Source organism: Mercenaria mercenaria, chromosome 14, assembly GCF_021730395.1.
Source record: "Mercenaria mercenaria strain notata chromosome 14, MADL_Memer_1, whole genome shotgun sequence".
NCBI lineage: Eukaryota > Metazoa > Mollusca > Bivalvia > Venerida > Veneridae > Mercenaria > Mercenaria mercenaria.
Window position 1 is genome coordinate 36793785 of NC_069374.1, and position 23608 is coordinate 36817392.

General features: G+C 37.0%; 2 protein-coding genes across 2 annotated transcripts in view; one reads left to right on the forward strand and one right to left on the reverse strand.

Annotated features, from left to right (window-relative positions):
• The first annotated feature begins 742 nt into the window (after positions 1-742).
• Positions 743-23608, forward strand: part of LOC123527270 (protein phosphatase 1 regulatory subunit 7-like) — a 45810-nt gene continuing 22944 nt past the window's right edge. The window contains exon 1 of the mRNA XM_053523265.1: positions 743-794. The gene's annotated coding sequence lies outside the window, so the exon portion shown is untranslated. The remainder of the gene's footprint in view (positions 795-23608) is intronic.
• Positions 12890-14347, reverse strand: LOC128548164 (zinc finger MYM-type protein 1-like). The gene has a single exon (XM_053522588.1). The coding sequence runs from the start codon at positions 14345-14347 to the stop codon at positions 12890-12892; it is 1458 nt and encodes a 485-aa protein (XP_053378563.1).

A 23608-nucleotide genomic window follows, 5' to 3' on the forward strand; every position in this document is an offset into this window, starting at 1 on the left:
GTCTTGCTGGAGGATGTTTTCTTGGGCAGGACTATTTACAGTTAAATAGACAGCAGTGTCATCGGCGAATAAGCCAACCTGTGAAATAAGATTTTCAGGCAATGTAGAGTAAGAATAGAAGGGGGCCTAGGACGGAGCCCTGTGGGACTCCGGGCATTACTGGAACTTCCTCTAATGTTTCACCATTCACAAGAACATATTGGCGCCTGCCAATCAAGAAAGACTTGACCCATTGCAACGTGGTGCCCTGAACACCATGTTAATGAAGTTTGTATAAACGTTTTAGATGGTTTTAAAACCTTGTCAGATGCTTTAGAGAAGTCCAGAAGGATTAAGTCCGTCTGGTGGCCTTGAATTAAGTTTCGAGAGATATCTTCTACAAGTTTATTGAATAGAGAGTATATTGAATTTGGGAGACTTTTTTCAAACGAATTTAGAAGCAACCAAATATTGACTTATTTTGAAGAAAAATATACCATCGTAAAGGTATTGAATTGTTTTTTAAGGAAATATCAGGGATGGTATAATAGAATAAATAGAAATGTGTAATTTATGACATTTTCTATGGTAAATGTATCATTTTCCTTTCTAAATCAATGTAAGTTTAGGAACAGGATTTATCAGTTGAGCTGTCTGATGGCTTATCAGAATATGTGCCATATATGTACTGATAAGATCGCCAAAGACATGAGCTGCAACACCGTACGCTGGAATAGAACGGCTTTTATTCGCATGTAGGATATAATTCTCTTGGGATTGTTTACAATATCACCGCAGTGGCGAAGCACATACAAGTATAATTTTGAAAATATCTCCGTTTAAAACATGATTATGAATTATTTGTATTACTCTTTATTCGTATTAACTTATTTATGTGAGACCTTTTCAGTAGGATTTTCGTATCGCTTGAGATATGCCTTTAATGCGGACAGTTTTTTGTTAACGAAGTGGGTGGAGTAAATTTATCCCCTGGATTGAGAGACATCATTGTCTCTCGTTCGAAAGACGAACCGTCTTTCGATCGAAAGACTCAATATAGCTTAAGCAATGAAAATCAGTGAAAGAGTAATTAAAACTCTTTTTAGAATGCGCAGATTTATTTCAAATATAGAAAATTATCTTTCTTTTTAGGCAGTGGCTAGAGAACCAGAATCGGTTCCCTGGGCTGCGAACTTATTCGTCCGGAATCGGTTCTCTAAGCAAAATACCGTGCATAGGCTAGGGAACCGGAATTTTATTTCTGTGCATAATACTGCCGAAATCCACTTTGTTTCTCAGGGCCTCCGCTGCAATCGCCAATGTCGCCATTTGCGATTATTTTAACAATTTGGCGCTAAATTTTGCGAACTGGCGAAAATAAGTGGCGCATAGTTTTTATGCCCCCAAAGGGAGGCATATAGGTTTTGAACCGTCTGTCTGTCGGTCTGTCCGCATTTTTCGTGTCCGGTCCATATCTTTGTCATCGATGGATGGATTTTCAAATAACTTTGCATGAATGTGTACCAGAGTAAGGCGACGTGTCGCGCGCAAAAAAATCCGAATTTTCCTTTCCGAATATAAATGAGTCCTGAAATATTGGTAATTCTGACATGGAAAGATATGATTCTTAAATTAAAGAATGATTTGTGTCATTTGTATCCAGCTACAAATTGAATTTACTTCCACAATAAACTAATACACCTTCAAAAGTTGTTATTATTCCCAGGGGTCTAGCTAGGTCCAAATTTTTGGGAGAAGTCACTTCTCCCTCAAGCTGTTTTAGGGAGAAGTGGGGAGACTTTAGGGAGAAGTGGGAAGACTTTCTACCACAATGATGTTGAGTGATTCGAAAGGTGGCTGTAATTTTCTTGTTTCTTGATAAAAAACATTGATGTGACCGTTCATTTTCTTAGTTAGATCATTTCCCATACAGTGGTTATCGTTTTCTTACAAAATTCTGAAAAAGTCGTTTTCAGAATTCAAGCCGATGCTATAAATGTAACACGCCAAATTTTGGTTATATCTTGTACATGTATGAAGTGTTTATTATTAACACCGAGCAAAGAAGTAGAAGTGTATTTATTTTTTATAGCTCTTTGCACCGAGTCATTCACCGAAGAATGTCAGTATCTCACTCGAAATATAAAACTGAAAGTAAAATGTGTACAGTAATCTAGAAATACATATTCAAATAAATTCATCGATGGGAGTCAATTTAACGTAGTTAATCCATTACATGTCGTTCTTTTATCATAGATAACAAATAATTGTGAACCATATTCCAATTAATCGCATAGTTAATCAGCAGTTTCTTTAATAAAACATTGTTTTTTTTGCACTCGAACATGTTGACAATTAACGCGAAGTGTCAAAGACGTAAATGCCGCGCTGATTGGCTTAACACAATAGACTCTGGTGTATCGGATAATTTGATTCGCTTTCACACTTCTCGGCATAATCTCACAAGTACCTGAGGTAGGCGGAGCTTAAATTATGCTGCCGGCGTGTGTTTGTGTATTCGACACTCATTATGACACGGTGCAAATTGTCAGCAGTCTGGGTAGTAGTAATTAGCGAGTGCGGAAATCAGTACTTAGCGAGTGCGGAAATCAAAGAAAATCGGGCGACTTGCATTTCGCTTTGAGGTTAGATTTGAGCAAAGTTTGAAGTTCTAGAGCGCCTATTTCGCTCAAGTTGCCCAGTCGCGAAAGCCCTGATTCCTAATGAAATTATTTACAATATTTTATTTCTCTATGCACACTACAGTGCTTTAGGGTATAGCGGATAGCTAACTAATTTTTCTTGCATTCTAATTCAAAGAAACAAAATTTAGTAGGTTTTTTTCTGTATATTAGACAGAAAACAGCTATTCTTTTCAAAACATTCAGCATTTAATAGAAATTCATGTGATTTTTCTCTCCATGCTATTGTTTATGTATGTGCTGGTTTAGAGTGTACAGGATAGCTTTGGTCATTTTTTCCATTATTAGTTTAAAATCCACATCTAAACAAACTTCCCAATATTGTTTTACTATAAATCAGAATAATAATGTATTCTCTTTTCAAAAACCATCAGCTTTTTAAATTTCTGTCAAATACTTTTCATTCATTGATGTTTTTTACAGACACACTCATTTAGTCAGTAAAGGATAGCCTCCATTTTTATTTGATAACATATGAAAATAACATATGAAAAATAACACACAGGCCCTTCCCCAGAAATTGTTTAAGGCGCTGGGGTAAAGTTTGCGGGCGGGATAAGGGGTGGGTGCGGGAGGGGTTTCCCCTCCCATGTTCGATTTTTTTTTTTAAATCGAACCCAAATGGTGCTTTTTTAAGTACACCATATGCAAAAAAACACAACAACATGTATTTCATTACTTCTACATTTTCACATAATCATATAACCATCAATATATCATATACACTACACAGATGTCCACTTCTTTTATATGTATTTTCGAAAACACATATGTCCTTCCACTTCTTTTGTACTAACACTAACAACACATAGGCAGTTTTGTTTTCGTATACCGGTAAGTGTCTGTCTTTGGCTCTGTGCCATTCCTTTACTGCACCACTGAAATTAAAGTCATTCCATTTTTGTCCCTGCATGGACACCATGAGTAAGGCATTAAGCACTTTCATGCTCACTGGTGAATGGTGGGTGGTCTTTACACATTCAACTGCTGAAACCTCTCTCAAAATCTGAAAATACAAAAAAATAAGTATTTGTTATTTTCCCAGAGCAAGGATAACCAAGGATGGATTTATATTGTAAAAGTTCCTAAGATTTGACATTTATCTTGTGTTCTTCTGCACAATGAATTGCAACAGTATTTCTGTTAAATATTTGTGGGTGTTGACAACACCATTGCAGCTTTTTTACACAAAGAAGCAGGTTCTGTATTTCAAGTTTAACTATGTTATTTACTGCAAGCAGCAAGTTTCAGAAAGAACATGTATACACACCAGCTGTGAAGGTTGGTAAAAGCAGTCCCACTGTAGCGACTTTGCTCAGGTTTGGGTGAGACTCGGACAGATTACCAACAATCCACTTCATGGTGCTCAAAGTGTTCATCTGTGGTAAGGGTGACTTTCCCCTGTGCCCATTCAATAACCGCCCGGTCTTCTTCAAGGGAGAAGAGTGATGAAAGAGCCTGAAATGAAACATAAGTTACAATGACATGTTTCAATGACTTGACAAAATGAATCATAACTTTTTTGTTGTTGATAAGTTTCTTGTTGTTCTTTTTTTCTTCTAAAATTCTTTGGACCATACATGATGCTGTAAATATAGTCAGTAAATAAATAAATCAATGTTTATTTAGCATAGGAATATTGACTTCCTTGAAATACAGCAGAAGAGAATTCATTCATCCCTTTTATCGACTAGCCCGGTTCCTTACGTGAGAAAGTAGGCAGTTGCTTATTTGGAACTGGTCTTTCCCAGGAACGATGGTTAGGTAACCTGCCCTAAATTTTGTTATTCCACTGAAACTTGTATCATTTGGTCTTTTCATGTTTACTTTGAGAGATACAAAAGCAAAGTGAAACAAAAAATATCATAGTAGATAAAGTTTAATATTTAGAAATTAATAGCATCTTAAACAATGGTAATTAAACATCCTCGAAAAAGTTTGCTTCATTTCATCTGGAACAATGATTTCAAACTTCTGTCAAAGAATCACTGGTCATTTTAATACAGTTGCCTTTCTCTGCTAATTATTACTCGATAACAATTAACTTACCCATGCATGCCGTCACCAACTGTTATCCCATTTCGTTGCATAGACTAATTATAATCTTTAACTAATTATAATCAAATCACTCCTGCTCCAATTAACCGCAAACTTGTGAAAACACAGACTTTCATCAACACGTGTCGTCTTTAAACCTTTATCAGTACACGGTAAACAACTAGCTACACTGTGTATTCATAAACTTCCCCGATCGATATTTACCTGAGGTATCTCACTGGGATGAAATCGCTTACTGATTTAAGACACCGCACTAATAATTGAGGCACCGCGCGGGATAATTAAGCGCTGCGGGAAGCTGTATTTTGTGTTTTAAGCGCCGCGGTAGCGCGGCGCCTTATGCAGCTGGGGAAGGGCCTGACACAACAAGCAATCATTTAAAATGTACACATGTATGTCAGAATGTCTGTCTGCATGCCAGTAAAAGAATGATATGAAAATTTATACAATAATTCAACTCTAAATGCAAAATTTATCAACCTATCCCCTAAAATCCGCTATACCCTAAAGCACTGTATGACAGTCAACTAAGAGAAATAAAAGTGGCTCAGAACTTTGGCTCTAAAGTGGCTCCAACTTTTTCAAATTGGCGAAAAGGTTGGCGACAAGTATGAAAAACTCAGAGGAGGCCCTGTTTCTTTTGGTAAGTATCATGTGCATGTTCTTATCTTAATGAGTTAATTAATTTTACCATTTCAGCGAGCTAAGCCGTTTTATTTATTTGTGTTTACTGTGTCTCCAGAAGTATACTCCCAGCATACTGTCCGGCATGTCCGCCATATTGGAATGATAAACTAGTCACCCAAATTCAATAAAATGGACCAACCCCATGTCGCTCATGTATTTTCGCCACAAAAGACCTTTGTACTGCTTGCCAGTAGTCTTTCCAGTTACAAATAATTACGTGGACGTCTGGTCAGTAAAAAAAATGGGTCAAAATGCCTAAGTTTTAGCACAGGGTGGTCGAAAAGTTCGATTTTCGGCAAAAAAACGATATTTATGTGATATCGCTCGCTCCAATTGTAAATTTCAAGCCTGGATAATGCGAAACTCAGGCTTCTGTCTATATAGACAGCAAGCTACATCTTGTTAGACATGATTCAAGATACATTGTTCGGAATTTCGTCAATGTTGCTTTAATATGGCTGATAAAAATATGCTGTGAATGCATGTCGCCAGAATTTGATTTTTATCAAAATTTGTTGACACATTAATACATACCTTGCTTCCAGAACATGTAGAAGTTCAGTCGTGCTTGAAAACATGCCCAATACAAAGGTAAGGGTCATGCCTAGCAGGAAGATATAGGTTTGTTACCAGCAACTCCCGCTATTCTTCTCTACATGCTTCATTATTAGTGTCATCGCAAAAGTGATTTTTCTAGCGATATTTACGTGACTACACTTTCTACAGCAAGTAAGCACTGCATTCGAACACTACTACAATACTCCGACACAGTGATGTTGGTACATTAAAATGTAAATGCCAATTGTAAATAATTCGACAACAAGCTTTACTCCTTCCCAAGTATGTAATGAAATGATATTTACGTTACCATTATTTACGTTACTGTTTCTTGGTCAACGCCAGTACATTACGTACAAGCCTGCAGGAGTCTTTCCCCTTTGTTAATACTCCGCCATTTACTATATTGCCTACTTCCGTCTGCCATTTTTAAGTCTAAAGGCGCGTGCATATTCAAAAAATACAACACAATCGCATAGGAGTATCTTGAAAAAGTCATCAGGTATTTGGCATTAGCCGTTTGATGATTTGTTGTTTGAATTTAGATAAAATGTTGCCAACTGGATGCCTGATTATGTCCGTACTAGAATATCTTTGCATTAGCTACTATGTAAGGTGCATGCTATTCGGATATTTACGTTACCAGCGCAATATCGCAATGAAAATTTCACCTGTCTGTTCGAATGTGCTCGATTAAAATAATACTAAATCATGTCTATTTCTTGATAAATCACCACAGAAAATATTTTCAATGTTTTTAAGTTTCATTTGGGCAACAGTGGAAGCAAGTGTTGTGTATATTGATATGCTGACTAGAACTTGTTGGTTTTATTGCAGACGTAACGTTAGAAGTATTAGTTCTTGTGTTTAAAAGTAACCTATTATACATTATATTGAGAAAAATGGCAAAATACATTAAAATAACAGTAAATTGTACTATCCTGAGAGCTGCAGAGGTCGGTAACGTAAATATCCATATGGAAACGTAAATATCATTGTTCTTTTCAGCATGGGAAAGAGCAGAGCAGAAATTCAAAAAGCATACAGAGAGAGAAAGAAACAAGCAGAGGGTGATACCTACAAAAGAAATGAGAGCAAAAGAGTATGGAAGTACTACGTGCCTAGCAGTTCTCTGAATAAAGACAAGCTTAGGAAACGAAATGCTGTAGCTACAGAAAGAAACAAAAAACATCGACAGAAGCTGAAAATTGCTCGCGATGCAGAAGAAAATACATTGGAGTCTACGAGCGGATATGATAGTATGATTGGAGAACAGAGTACACCAATGATTGTGCTACTCCCATTCCGCGGCAGAAAGGAAGCTCAGTGCGCAATACGGAAAAAACGTGCACAACAGAAAGTACAGCAACGACTTGCAGAACTTGAAAAAGAGAGAAAAGAGCTTAAGAAGAAGTGTAAAGCAAAGCAGAAAGTTATTGAAAGACTCTCGAAAAAGATGAAAAGCTCACCTCAGGCTAAAGAAGATCCAATGACACCGAGAAGTCAAACAAAGCTTAGACTGTCCGAATTACAGCTTACTCCAAAAAGGGCTGAGAAAGTACGAAAACCGTTACTGCTTGGCCACGCGATTGCAGCAGAATTGTCAAATCAATCCAAAGATAATAAAGATCCAAAGAAGAAACACGGTTTACTGACAGAAATTGCTACGAAAATAGCACTTAAATACAAGTGCATGAATTATCTAAGTAAAGCTACAGGAATAAACCGGAAGGTAATTGAACATGTGGCAAAGCAAAAGAGAAAAGGCAGGCATGACACAGCTGTTCAGAAAATGCAAGCAAATGTTCAGTCCTTCTATGAACGTGAAGATAATTGTAGAACTCAGCCGGGTAAGAATGATGCTAAATTGTCTTCTGATGGTGAAAAGAAACAGATTAAAGTTATTACTGACTATATAGAAAACCTGCATAGAAAGTTTGCATCAGAAAACCCTGGATGTAAGATATCTGTAACTTCATTTGGAAGAATGCGACCCAGTCATGTCCTGACTGCACAGTTTCTTGGAAGGCAGGCATGTTTGTGCATCCGTCATCAAAATATGGCACTGAAGATACAAGCAATTCGCAATGTTGGTGTTAAGATCAGCGCGAACCCAGAGGAGTCACTTGTGGTTGATATCGCTTCACTAGTAAGGTCGGAGTCAATGCCTGATGAGATAAAGTTCAAAGTGTGGAAACGTGTTGCGGATGATAAAGGCGTGAAAAGAATGAGGGTCATTGAAACCACACTGCCAAAATCAGAATTTGAAAAGCTTATTGTGTCTGAAATGACGGAGTTCCGGTCCCATTTTGCGCGTCTGTGAGAGCAATATAAGCAAATTTTGTGTTTGAAAGAGAGCCTACCTGAACATGACGTAATAATGCAAATGGATTTTGCGGAGAACTACATGTGCCGATCCGTAGATGAAATACAGAGTGCATATTGGCATCAAACTGCTGTGACATTGCATCCAATAGTGGCGTATTATCGGGACGATTCTGGCATTCTGCAGCACAGAAGTTACATTGTCGTTTCCGATGAACTGGCACATTCTACTGGAACTGTTTGGTCCATACTTGATATCATCTTACCTGAGCTTAAGTCCCTAGATCCCGAGTTTACACGTGTGCACTTTTGGACGGACAGTCCCACCAGCCAATATCGCAATAAGCACATGTTTCACATTGTTGCCACGTCGGAGGTGCAGAATGGTGTAAGCATGATTTGGAATTACTTCGAGGCCGGGCATGGCAAGGGACCTTGCGACGGCCTCGGAGGTATTACCAAGCGCATGGCGGACGCTGCGGTTCGAAGTGGATCTACATCAATTCAAGATGCACAAGAGTTTTATGCATGGGCCATATCATCAAGCATGAAAAGCGTAAAGTTTCTGTGGCTCGACAAAGAAACTACAAAGATAAAACATGCACATGTAGCCGCCCTGAAGTTCAGGCCATCAAAGGCACTATGAAAATCCATGCCGTGCGTGCCAAGACCAGCGAAGTCCTCCTTACTAGAGACACATCTTGCTATTGTGATAAATGTTTAACGGGTCAGGAATGTGACTCCTGGACAAAGCATTTTCTGAAAGCAAACACCGAATTGCAACAACCTTCTTTTGTACGGAATGCTGACAACAGCAGTACCGATCAGACAAGAAGTAATAACGCTGCAGAAAGTAACTCCGTTGATAAATGTTCACCTGCTGCTGATGTTCAAATGAATGATTTTATAGCATGTATGTACGAGGGCCAATGGTACATCTGTCAAGTTAGTGAAGTCCATGCAGACGATATCCATGTGAACTTTATGTCTTCATCCAGCAATCTGTTTAAATGGCCGTCTCCAGCTGACAAAGTATGGGTACTCAAATCGAATGTTATTTGCAAAATAAATGAGCCAGTTCCTTCTGCAAAATCAAAGAGATTTTTTAGACTTGCTGAAGAGGATCGCAGCATGATTGAAGCACTTTCCTCAAGGTTTACTTAAACATGTTTATGACGTTAAGCAAAGTGCATCAAAACGTCAGCAGTTGCGGTCGGTAACATTTGTTTGGTGATATTAACGTGATGTTAAAATACGACATACAGTTAAAACTGCAGAAATGTTACGGAATAACGACTGCAGAAAGTTTGGAACTTCCTTTATTTGGAGAATTTACTGTCCAGTTAAAAATTCTCAAGGAGTGGAAATCGTATATAGAAAAAAATCGTTTTCGATATTTACATTACTAGATGTTTTCTTGTGATGACAGTTAGTCATTTTTCTTACGCTTTATAGCTTGGTTATAAAAGAGTTAAGCGTGCCGGTTGTAGTTTTAAAGATTTGAGTTTATTAGGCAAAGAATAATTTGGTTAATTTTCCGTCAAACCTAGCTTTGTCTGATTTATCACCCTTTCTAGACATTCATTGTATATCTTGGTTTGTCATATAGGCATTGTGCACCTTAACACGTGCTTAACTTATTATATGTACTAAGGTCGACTTATAAACTTAAGCAGGTTAAAAATCGATGATGATTTACAGGCGAAATGCATGTCTACTTATCTGCGATATTTACCTTACTGATTGTGTGCTCTTATCTAAAGATTGTGCACTTCTTTTCTCCAATATTGCTTAATGTTATCTGTACTAGATTGGAAAGAGAATACCACGGCTACATTTTTTCACAGAAACTAGTTAATTGACTGTACGAGTTTTCTTTGAACTTAAAAGTTTGCATTCGTGTTTAGAGTTTTGATTAAAGATTTATGCATTTTAAAAATTACACCAGTTCTAAAAGCTCCTTTACGCTAAAGATGTTATATTAGCATAATAAAAATGTTAATGATTTGGTTTTTTCCATCTATATATTTGATAAAAAATATCCATACATATATAGATTATTCTAAATTAACCAGATATAACCGTTTTATATAACCCTGTCAATTTATATTTCTAACAAATATACCATTTATCCCACGCGAGAGTGACTACTTTTAATCACCGGAATGAATGATTTATCCTAAGAGTAGAAAGGTCCTGGTTTCAGGAACATGTGCAGAAATGTTACCACGAATGGACCATGCAAGGCCTATTACGAAAATCGTAACTTCATTTTTCAACATTTTTATGTCTTGGAATTTCGGGTTTGGTCTATTTTATTGAATTTGGGTGTCGTACGAATGAATGCGAAATCGTCGACACTGGAGCCGAAATAAACTTGAAATTTAAACTTAAAAGGTATAAGACAATAAAAGAAATGATTAAAACAAAATAAGTAATTTCAGTATTGATTACATATCTTTGAACGTGAAATGCTGAGGTGTTACAAACCAGTATTTAAAGTGATCAAAGAATATGTATGAAGTTTTAAGGGCAATTAAATTAGTTTGTTCATCTATAAACATGTAATGACGCAAATACAAACCAATATTATTTTTAATTTAAATAATTTAAACATAGTACAAGTTTAAAGCAAATAACATTTAAAAACTGCAAAGTAGTTTTCACATATTCATTCGTACTAGTTTATATCATTTGAATACAGCAGACATGGTATATATGTGGCGAGTACACTTTGGGAGACAATAAATGCAGATAAATGCAAGGGCATGATAAAATTAATTAAGATAATAATATGCATGACATTTACCAAGAAACAAAGTGGATTTTGGCAGTATTATGCTTAGAAATAAAATTCCGGTTCCCTAGCCTATGCACCGTATTTTCCTTAGAGAACCGGTTCCGGACGAATAAGTTCGCAGTCTAGGGAACTGATTCTGGTTCTCTAGCCACTGCCTTCTTTTTATCAAATTTTCAAAATCAAAATTATTTGGAAATTTAAGCATTATAATGGTTAAGCAAACTTCTATGACAATTTGTTTCTTGTAAAGTTTATTTGAAATAACAAGTTGTGGACGCATTGGTCGAGAGGGCTAAGATGCTTTCCTACGGAGGTGAAGGCCCCTGGTTCGAATCCTGACTACCATTGCGGTGTGTCCTTGGGCAAGGCACTTTATCACGATTGCCTCAGTCGACCCAGCTGTAAATAGGTACCAGCAAATTGCTGGGGGTAAGGTATAATTGGTTTTAACTGTTCTTAATACTAGTATAGGGTCGCAAAAATGCTCTACAGGGCTTATGTTAAGGTTCATGTAAAGCTTTGAGACCACCCCTTGGGTAAATTTTATTTTGGAAATTGTACCGGACAGACCCATAATATTCATAACATATATATATGGAGTTTTTCAGAAGAAGTAGAAAATACTTTCTGTTGAGGTCACCTTGTTTGGTAATATGAATTTGTCTTACAAAACATGTACTTCAACTGTCCACATTATATTTTGTACAAGATATCAAACTTCTTTTCCAAACGTATTTTTGCTCTAAGTTTGTTTTTGTTGTGTGTCTTATATACTTACCTAGGTACTCCAGGAAATGAAATGTAGCTTACTTTTATATTTGTTGAAATACTGCAGTTTTTTGTCAGTTTGCACAGCTCTGCTTTCACTTTCATTTTGCAATGTTTGCATTTTTTTAATGTACATGGTTTGTAACACTTTCAACTCCCGGAGTACCTGACAAATATGTTAGACGCACAATAATAATAAAAGTAATGACAAAATACTTTTGAAAAAGAAGTTTGATATCTTCTACAAAATAGAACATGAACAGTCAAAGCACATGTGATATAAGACAAAATGTGCTGTCCAAAAGAGAATAACCTTTCTTAAAAGTTTCTCCTACTTATTATGAATGATTTGGTGTTTTCTTTATGACAGACCAAGTCTCCAGTATTTTCTTACTATTTACATAACTATAAGCAAAATAAAGTTTAATAAACTCTTATCAGAATTAATAATGTGTAACGCAATACAAAGAATGCATGTATGTTTTTTTTGTATTTAATGTACTGAAAAATAATCATTCATGTTACATTCAATAAACTCAAGTAAGTTCACTCAACAGTTTTCAACATTCTCAAATCAGCTAGGTGTAATTGGACTTATTCATTCTCTTAAACTTTTCCAAAAATGGAAAGACTGAGTCGTTGCTGTTCACAAACTCATTTGCCACCGCATCGAGATCAATACTGTCTGTTGCCTCTCTGTGAATATGTAAAGTCATAATGTGGTTCAAACGTTTTTCAGTCATGTTGGAACGTAAGTACGTTTTTAATCTCCTTAAAGCTGAAAACGAACGCTCACTTGTAGCGTTGGTGACAGGCATAACAAATATCAGTTTCAAGACAGTAACAATTTCAGAGAACATAGCACGAGAAGCTAGTTTCATATCTCTCAACAATTTGGTAACATCAGAAACAGTAACATTGGCAACATTGTCACAGCTATTTCGAACATGTACTTTTAGAAATTCCAGTTGAGATTTTAGTGAGAGTCTGTCTATATCGTCCTTGTAGAAGTCTAGTCCATATCTTCCAGGTATGAAGGGTCATTGGTGACACATTTAAGTACCAGATCTTCCAAGTGACGATAGGACTTGTAACTGGGTTGGTCAAATCGATCCTGCACACAGTTTACAGCTAAATCCAGTGCCTCATAATATTTCTGGCAGTACAGGTCTTTCTCTGTAGCGTGAAATTCGTGTGGTGCCTCCCTAGTCTCGAAACGTTTTGGCATTTTACGACGTAGAGGCATTACAGGCTCACTGACATCCAAAGTGTCCAGTTTTTCATTTACGCTTTCCCAGAACTTATCGTAGGCGTCATCCTTTCTCATATCACTGAGTGTTCCGATCGAAATTTTGGATAAATGCTGACCTTCAGCTGCTGACATGTCTTTGTTCTGCAAACATTTGCTCATATTATCGGTATGTCTGAGAATTTCGTACCCTAAGCTAACACCAAACAGGAAGTCAAAATTAGACATACGAGACTGAACACCTAGAATATGTGCACGTGTTTCAGAGTCCCTGACACTTTCGTACGAGCTTTCCCATAAAGATTGTAGCACATTGTAATTTTCAAGAACACTTCCGAAACTAGCTGCTCTCACAGTCCAATGCGTAGGACACAAAACGCGAAATCCCGGTGTCCCTGGGCTCATCTCCTGTTTAATTTCCTCTAGTTTGCTGTCCCTTTTTGGCGAATATTTGATTAATTTTGACATTTCATTTACAGTATCTAATGCGTCTCTCATGACTTTTGAACGTTTCACTGTATCTCCAACTGCCAGGTTCAGAGCATGTCCATAGCAATGCGTATACACTGCACGGGGTTCACGGCTTGACAGCTGTGTTGCAACTCCCTTTTTGGCACCAGACATGTTACTTGCTCCATCGTAGCATTGTCCATGACAGTTGCTCAAGGAAATGTTCATATGGAGTAGCACATCCTCAATTACATTGGTCAATGTTTGCGCGTCAGTAGAACGAACAAGGTAAAGTCCAATAAAATCCTCATGCACATTCAGATCACTGTCCACATGTCTTAATACAAGCACAACTTGTTCACGGTTTGACTGATCGGTTGCCTCATCCGCCATTATAGAATAGAAACAATTAGTCCCAATGTTCGCTGCCACTCTCCGTAAAATTCCTAATGCTATTATTTGCAGTATCTCAATTTGAATGTCACCACTAGTAAGTTTGTCTGTTTTCTTTTCAAGCCATGTAAGAATAGAATCATCCGTCTGACCGTGTAATTTCAACAGTTGAATGAAGTTGCTGTTGTTATTGTCATGACCTCGTAGAGATAGTCCCTGGCGAGCTAAAAACCGGATACTTCTTAATATCTTGAGAAGCTGATGTCTGTTGTTCATTTTCTCTTGAGCGTGAGCCGAAGATAAGGTCTCACCGATGTCCTGTGTCTGTTTTGGAAGTGTGATGCTTCTTCCCCTCTTTATGGCAATCTGACTTTTCATGTTTTTTGTATTTCCTAGTGGCGTCCTTCCAATTGCTGATCCCAGTACTGATGAAGGCAGTTTCTGCTTTTGAGTTGGCAACCTTTCCACCTGTCATAGCTGACATGCATATGTAGCAGAACGCCACGTCTTTTGCCTGAAATGAGAATAGAAAAATTGTTTCAAGTAATTTTTAGCTCGACTATACGAAGTATAAGGAGAGCTATCCTACTCGACCCGGCGTCGGCGTCTTTCCACGTCCCCACCTTGGTTAAAGTTTTTTTACACTTTCTCTTTTTTCAACTTATCTCTGTAATTGCTTGATGGATTTGATTCAAACTTGAAATACTTATTCCTTATCACCATCCACATCATCTGACATAAGGGCCATAACTCTGGCACCAGTATTTCATGAATTATCCCCCCTTTTCACTTAGATTTTCAGGTTAAAGTTTTGATGCACTTTCACTCTATCTCTGTTATTACTGAATGGATTTGATTCAAACTTAAAATAGTTCTTCAACATCATCACCCACATCATATGACACAAGGTGCATAACTCTGGCACCATTTTTTAGCTCATCTGATTTTTTGAAAAAAAATGATGAGTTATTGTCATCACTTGAGCGGTTGTCGGCGTCGGCGTCTGCATCGGCGTTGCCTGGTTAAGTTTTATGTTTAGGTCAGCTTTTCTCCTAAACTATCAAAGCTATTGCTTTGAAACTTGGAATACTTGTTCACCATCATAAGCTGACCCTGTATAGCAAGAAACAGAACTCCATCTCGCTTTTTGCAAGATTTATGGCCCCTTTTGTACTTAGAAAATACCAGATTTCTTGGTTAAGTTTTATGTTTAGGTCAACTTTTCTCCTAAACTATCAAAGCTATTGCTTTGAAACTTGGAATACTTGTTCACCATCATAAGCAGACCCTGTACATCAAGAAACATAACTCCATCTTGCTTTTTGCAAGATTTATGGCCCCTTTTGTACTTAGAAAATATCAGATTTCTTGGTTAAGTTTTATGTTTAGGTCAACTTTTCTCCTAAACTATCAAAGCTATTGCTTTGAAACTTGGAATACTTGTTCACCATCATAAGCAGACCCTGTACATCAAGAAACATAACTCCGTCTTGCTTTTTGCAAGATTTATTGCCCCTTTTGGACTTAGAAACTTTTTTTTTTATGGTTAAGTTTTATGTTTAGGTCAGCTTTTATCCTAAACTATCAAAGCTATTGCTTTAAAACTTGCAACACTTGTTCACCATCATAAGTTGACCCTGTACAGCAAGAAACATAACTCCATCCTGCTTTTTGCAAGATTTATGGCCCCTTTTGGACTTAGAAAATATCAGATTTCTTGGTTAAGTTTTATGTTTAGGTCAACTTTTCTCCTAAACTATCAAAGCTATTGCTTTGAAACTTGGAATACTTGTTCACCATCATAAGCAGACCCTGTACATCAAGAAACATAACTCCATCTTGCTTTTTGCAAGATTTATTGCCCCTTTTGGACTTAGAAACTTTTTTTTTTATGGTTAAGTTTTATGTTTAGGTCAGCTTTTATCCTAAACTATCAAAGCTATTGCTTTAAAACTTGCAACACTTGTTCACCATCATAAGCTGACCCTGTACAGCAAGCAACATAACTCCATCCGGCTTTTTGCAATAATTATTGCCCCTTTTGGACTTAGAAAATCATTTTCTTGGTTGAGTATTATGTTTAAGTCAACTTTTCTCATAAACTATCAAAGCTATTGCTTTAAAACTTGCAACAGTTTTTCACCATCATAAGTGGACACTGAACATTAAGAAACATAACTCTATCCTGCTTTTTGCAAGAATGATGGCCCTTTTTAGACTTAGAAAATCATGGGTAGGACAATATTTCTATTACACAAAAAAAATCAGATGAGCGTCAGCACCCGCAAGGCGGTGCTCTTGTTCATGAATTATTCCCCCTTTTTACTTAGAATTTCAGGTTAAAGTTTTGGTGCACTTTCACTCTACCTCTATTATTACTGAATGGATTTGATTCAAACTTAAAATAGTTGTTCAGCATCATCACCCACATCATATGACACAAGATGCATAACTCTGGCACAATTTTTCATGAATTATTCCCCTTTTTACTTAGAATTTCAGGTTAAAGTTTTATGCACTTTCACTCTATCTCTGTTATTACTGAATGGATCTGATTCCAACTTAAACAATTGTTCAACATCCTTACCCTTATCATATGACACAAGGTGCATAACTCTGGGACCAATTTTTCATGAATTATTTCCCCTTTTTACTTAGAATTTTAGGTTAAAGTTTTGATGCATTTTCACTCTGTCTCTGTTATTACTGAATGGATTTGATTCAAACTTAAAATAGTTGTTCAACATCATCACCCACACCATATGATGCAAGGTGCATAACTCTGGCACCAATATTTAATGAATTATACCCCTTTTTGCTTAGGATATACTTATATTGTGTTTTGATACATTTCATCTTTACCTCTCTTATTACTTTAAGCTGATATTTTGACATAGACTTGGGCTATTGTGCAATATCTTCATCCACAATTGGAGTCATTAAACACTCCAGTGACAGCTCTAGTTTCCTCAAATGTGCCCAGTTTCACTATCCAGCATCGAAATAGTCGAGCTCGCTGTCTCCTGTGACAGCTCTTGTTTTTATTTACATGTATAAAAAGATGATATATGAATAAAATACAATAAATATGTCCATATGTTACAAATTCAAGCAATGATTTAAAAAGTTTTTCATGATGAAAACATGTGAAATCAGAAAGAATACGTACCTCATCATAGTGAATCCAAGGATGAATTTTGAACCACCGAATATTGAATGAGCGCTGTTCAGGATTGTTTATTCCAAAAGTGCATTTTGGAAATTTGAAATTTAGTGGTTGGTTAGGAGTATCCGTGATGAGTATCATAAAAGATATGACATAAGTTAAATTTCATTTCTTATTTTGTTTGAAATATCATTTTTTGAGTAAAAACTATGTAATTAATTCCTTACATCTTAGCGGTGTGATAAATCTTAACACTTACCTCTTTCATTAAATAAAAACATGGTAATTATTTTTCTGAATTTTATAAGTTAATACCTTAGATCTTTGCGGCGGGTATAGCTTAAAATGTACCTTTAATTAAAGACATGCCAATTAAAAACATGCTGATTTGTTCATGCGTAATCAAGTCCAATCACGGACACGTGTGTATGACTCCAATTAACACCCCCGATCGTGTCACCGTCACCACGGTAACACACTAATCTGGACAGCATATATTGTTTAACACGAAGCAAAATTTAGCATATTATACAAAATATTGGGTCCGCGGATCTGCAGCTCCAACTTATGAATTTACAAAAAAAATCGTTTTGGGACAAATTATTGGGGCCGCGACCGTGGCCCCTCCGGCCCCACTTCCGACACCCCTGCTGTAAAGGAAAAGCACATGGTTAAAGCACAGCATAAAAAAGAAAAGCATATTATATTGTGGTACATGCAAGTAAATACAAGTCTATAGACATAACTAAGAAATAAGTAGTTGACAGTTGGGTAATGTGACAAGTGTGAGACAAAAACCTAATTCCCCAAGTAAAATAATTTGATAAATGATTTCATGTTTTTTCAACACTTAAGCTATCTATCTATCTATTTATACTGCAGCACTCCTCTTTACGAGTATTATGTGCAGCTGTGCGCCTGTACAAAAATTTTAAAAGTAGAATGGATAGGAGGATAAAAGTAATACACGATGTGTATTGCGAGCATGAATACAGTTGATAGTGTTAAAACAAGAAGGATTTACAGATAAAAGCAGTTTAAAAACAGGTCTATCATGTTAAGCATTATGTGCAAGTTTGGTCACACACTGCTTAAACTGGTTCAGGGTGGGGGCTTGCACAAGTTGTACTGGAAGGAAATTCCAAAGCACTATGGTGGCTGGAAAGAAAGAGTACTTATGGTAATTACATGGAGTGAGGATCTGAGTATAGGAGTGGGGATGCATACATGTATGTCTTGTTAGACGGGATGGGGGGCTGACATAGGGAGGGAGTGGTACAGCAACATTTTGTCTTTCGAACGAGACAGTGTTTAGATTGAGAGACTGTCTCTCAATCCAGGGGAAGTATCCAACCTGATTACTGTCCAAGTGACAGGAATGATCCTTGGTTGGTCCCCTTTCAAAATTGTTCAAAGAATTCATCCATGCAGAACTCTGGTTGTCATGGCAACCGAAAGGAAAAACTTTAAAAAATCTTCTTGTCCAAAACCGCAAAGCATAGAGCCTTGATATTTGGCATTTTACATCATCTTATGATCCTCTATGAAGATTGTTCAAATTGTGCCCCTGGGGTGAAAAGAGGCCCTGCCCTGGGGGTCACAAGTTTTAGAAAGACTTGTATAGGAAAAACCTTAAAAAATCTTCTTGTCTAAAACCACAAGACCTAGGCCTTTGATATTTTGTATGTAGCATTTCCTTGTGGTCCTTTACCAAAATTGTTCAAATTATTCCCCTGGGGTGAAAAGAGGCCCTGCTCTGGGGGGTCCCAAGTTTTACAAAGACTTATATAGGAAAAAAACATTAAAAATCTTCTTGCCTTAAACTGCAAGGCTTTTGACAGTTGGTATGTTGCCTTTCCTAGTGTTTCTTTACCAGAATTGTTTAAATTATGTCACTGAGGTGAAAAGAGGCCCTGCCCTGGGGTATCAAGTTTAACATATGCTTATATAGGGGGAAAAAAAGATCTTTTTGTTTGAAAGTTGGCCTAGGCCTTTGATATTTGGTGTGTAGCATTGTCTGGTGGATCTTTAGCAAGTTTATTCAAATTATGCCCCTGGGGTGAAAAGAGGCCCCACCCTGGGGGTTCATTTGTTATAATTATGAGTTATACAGGAAAAAATACTTCAAAAATTTTCATGTCATATTTCCTAGACTGTTGTTATAATTACCTGATGACCCCAAGCGATTAGGGATCACTTGACTTGTGACATTGACCTGTTTTTTTAAGATACAGCCTTGAAATTTGGAAGACATGTGCAGTTTTAAAATTGACTTTCAGTTACCATGAATGTGACCTACTGACCTACCTACCTTAATATTTTAGCATCAGCTTGCCATTTGAAACATGTGGCTCATATTACTCAGGTGAGCAATCCAGGGTCATCATGACCCTCTTGTATTGAAATAATCATGATTTTGACACAAAGTTATCTAAAACAAATGCCTAAAATAAACTTTCAATTATTTGATATTATTTTACGAAACAACTTAAAAGTAGGAATGGTCATTCTTTTTTTTTTGCATTATGACTTTGTGAATTTTTCAAAAACAACACTTAAATTATTTTGATTTAACCCTTACCCTGCTAAATTTCTAAAATGGACTTGTCCATTCATTCAATTTAGACAATACCATTTATTATTCGAAGGGGTGTTCACTGAAATTTACTGACTGAAAAGCGAACAGTGCAGACCCTGATCAGACTGCATGGATGTGCAGGCTGATCTTGGCCTGCACTGGTCTGCACTGGTCGCAAAGGCAGAATTACTTGCTGCCAGCAGGCTAAAGGTTAATTAGGAATGATAACTCAAGAACACTTTGGCCTAGGATCATGAAATATGATATGGAGGTTGGTCATGACCAGCAGATGACCCCTATTGATTTATGGTTTGATTTGTTACAAACTTGCAAAAATGTCTTTGACAACAATAGATCTTGGATTCCATGATGAATCCATTTAGATCCAGTCATAGGTTCCAGAGTTACAGCCCCTGATTGACCCAGATTTGTTAATTTTTACCTTGTGAACACGATAGAAGTGACATTTTACACTTGGTTTTAACCACAGTCACAATAAGGTCTCGGTTCCTATCAAAAACCGACTAGATTCCATCATGGATTCTAGAGTTACTGCCCCTGAAATGGGCAAAATTTCCTGTTTTGACCCTTTCAGCCATATAGAGGTTTCATTTATGCTTTGATTTGATACAAACTAGCACAGAATACTTATCTTGATGATTTCTAGGCCAAGTTCGAAACTGGATCGCCCGGCTGTCAAAATTCCAGAAGTTTCCATGGAATGTCTTTGAATTTCCATGGAAGTCCGGACTCTGGAGTATTGGGACAAACTTTCCGGAGCTTGATATGGAATACTGCGGAAAACTGCGGAAAAATGTCCAGGGATTTCCAGAGAACTTTCCATGAACAATTTTCCGGAGTGATTCCATGGACGTCCGTGAACAATTTTCCGGAGTTATTCCGCAGTCGTCCAGGAAGTTCTGCTGACAGTATTATTCAATAGCAATAAATGTGATTTATAGACTTTTTTGCAGTACATGTATAGTGAGCTATAACACTTAGTACAAGCAATATGATTTTATTGCATGTGATCACTTTTGCAGTTTCAAACACTATATGATATATATGAACAAGGAAAATTAATCTTTGCCAGTTAAAAGGGACCGCATGATTAGAATATTTTTAAGCATATACATAGTTTCGAATAAAGATTAGTTACACTTAAATAATAATGAAATCATTCAAAGAAAGTACCTAAAGACATCTGTTTTCATATATGCATATTATTTATAAAATCTTTGTGAAGCCTTTGGTTATACTTTAGCATATATGGTTTTATGCTATATAATGACTGATGTACAAATATACATGCATGTGTTAATTAGCATAATTACAAATGTATGTATTGTTTCATTGGTCAATTATGTAAAAACTTACTTGTGCAATTTCTAGAATCCTCAGTATTAACTTTGAACTGAATTACCTCACATAATAAAGTTTCACTAATTTTGACACAACTTGTTAACATCAGACTTCCAGTTACACATTTTGAAAATTCCTCTGTAAGATCAGTTCATCTAATTGGCTGAGCTTGATCACATGGTATTCCCAGTCTGAGGCTAATTGTTTTCTGATGTGTTTAAAATCACTTAGAAAATGACAGAGTTATTTTCCAGAGTTAAATGACCAGAATTTTTTCAAAGTGCTACATTTCCGCAGTGTCGGTGAATATTCCATGAACATTTTGATAGATGTCCAGAGTAATTTCCAGAGATGTCCGTGGAAAACATTTGCAATCACTCTGGACATGTTATATAACAGGTGACTTTTCCGTACTATTCCATGGAAAGTACCTACTTTCCATGTAAGTTTTGCATTTGTCTGCAATTTTTCCACAGTTACTCTGGAATATGTACAGCCGGGCCTGACGTGGGGTCAAAAACTGGGTCACCAGGTCAGATCAATGGAATAGCTTGTTAACACCCTAGAGGCCAGATTTATGATCCTATCTTCATGAAACTTGGTCAGAATGTTTATCTTGATGATTCCTATGCAAATATCAAAACTGGTTCATAATTGGTTTCAAAAACTAGGTCACCCATTCAAATCAAAGGAAAAGCTTTTTAACACTCTTGAGGTCACATTTATGATCCTATCTTCATGAAATTGGTCTCAGAATGTTTATCTTAATAATTCCTAGGCCAAGTTCAAAACTGGGTCATGTGGGGTCAAAAACTAGGTCACAACTCAAAGAAAAAGCTTGTTAATACTGTAGAGGCTGCATTTATTTATTTTCATGAAACTTGGTCAGAATGTTTATCTTGATGATTCCAAGGCCAAGTTTAACAGGTGAGCGATATAGGGTCATTTTGACCCTTTTATAATACTATGCTTTGAAACTTGTATATTGCTGTATCATCAGTAGGTCACTATAAAGGCCAAAAAGTAGAATTTTTTTCTTGCATATCACTTATGGACCAGCATTTGCACGTACAGATGATGTACTAGTTATGCCCCCTTTGGAAGAAGGAGGGGTATATTGTTTTGCAGATGTCGGTCTGTCGGTCGGTATGTAGACCAATTAGTTTTCAGATGAAAACTCAAGAACGCTTGGGCTTAGGATCATGAAAGTTGATAAGAGGTTGGTCATGACCAGCAGATGACCCCTATTGATTCTGAGGTCAGTATGTCATGGTCACAGTGACCTGGAACAGTTAAAAGGTTTCCAAATGATAACTCAAGAACACTTTGGCCTAGGATCATGAAATATAATATAGAGGTTGGTCATGACCAGCAGATGACCCCTATTGATTTTGAGGTCACTAGGTCAAAGGTCAAGGTCACAATGACCCAGAGCAGTTAAACTGTTTCCAGACAATAACTTGAGAAGGCTTGGGCCAAGGATCACGAAACTTGATAGGAAGGTTGATCATGACCAGCAGATGACCCCTATTGATTTTTACCTCAGTAGGTCAAAGGACAATGGCAAGGTGACCCGGAACAGTTAAACCATTTCCGTACAATAACTTGAGAACACTTAGGCCTAGGATAATGAAACTTACTAGGGATGTTGATCACGACATAGTGATTTTGAAATCAGTAGGTCAAAGGTCAAGGTAACAGTGACCCGATACAGTTAAACCCCTTCCGGACGATAACTTGAGAACGCTTTGGTCATGGATCACGAAACTTGCTAGGGAGGTTGATCATAACTGCAGATGACCCCTATTGCTTTTGAAGTCAGGAGGTCAAAGGTCAAGGTCACAGTGACCTGGAACAGTTAAACAATTTCCGGACGATAACTCAAGAACATTTTGACCTAAGATCATGAAATTTAATAGGGATGTTGGTCATGACCAGCAGATGACCCCCATTAATTTTAGGTCAGGTTAAAGGTAAAGGTCACAGTGACCCTGAACAGGTATACCGTTTCCATGCAGTAACTTGAGAACGCTTGAGCTAAGGATCACGAAACTTGATAGGGAGGTTGATCATGACCAGTAGATGATCCTATCGATTTTGACATCAGTAGATCAAATGTCAAGGTCAAACTGACGAAGAACAGTTAAACCATTTCCGGACGATAACTTGAGAAGGCCTTGGCCTAGGATCATGAAGCTTACTAGGGATGTTGATCATGACATATTGATTTTGAGGTCAGTATGTCAAAGGTCAAGGTCACAGTGACCCGGAACAGTTAAACCGTTTCCAGGCGATAACTTGAGAACGCTTGGGCTTAGGATCACGAAACTTGATAGGGAGGTTGATCATGACCAGCAGATGACCCCTTTTGATTTTTATGTCTGTATGTCAGTCACATTGACGCAGAACAGTAGAACTTTTTTGCCAGATAACTAGAGAATGCTTTCAGGTTTAAGATCACATTTGATATTGAGGTCACTTTTATGACTGGTAAATGACCCATAATTATTGATTTTTGTGTTCAGTACGTCAA

What these genes read in the sequence shown, in the direction of transcription:
- LOC128548164 (XM_053522588.1), bottom strand. Translation starts at nt 14,347, where the DNA reads ATGAAAAGTCAGATTGCCATAAAGAGGGGAAGAAGCATCACACTTCCA.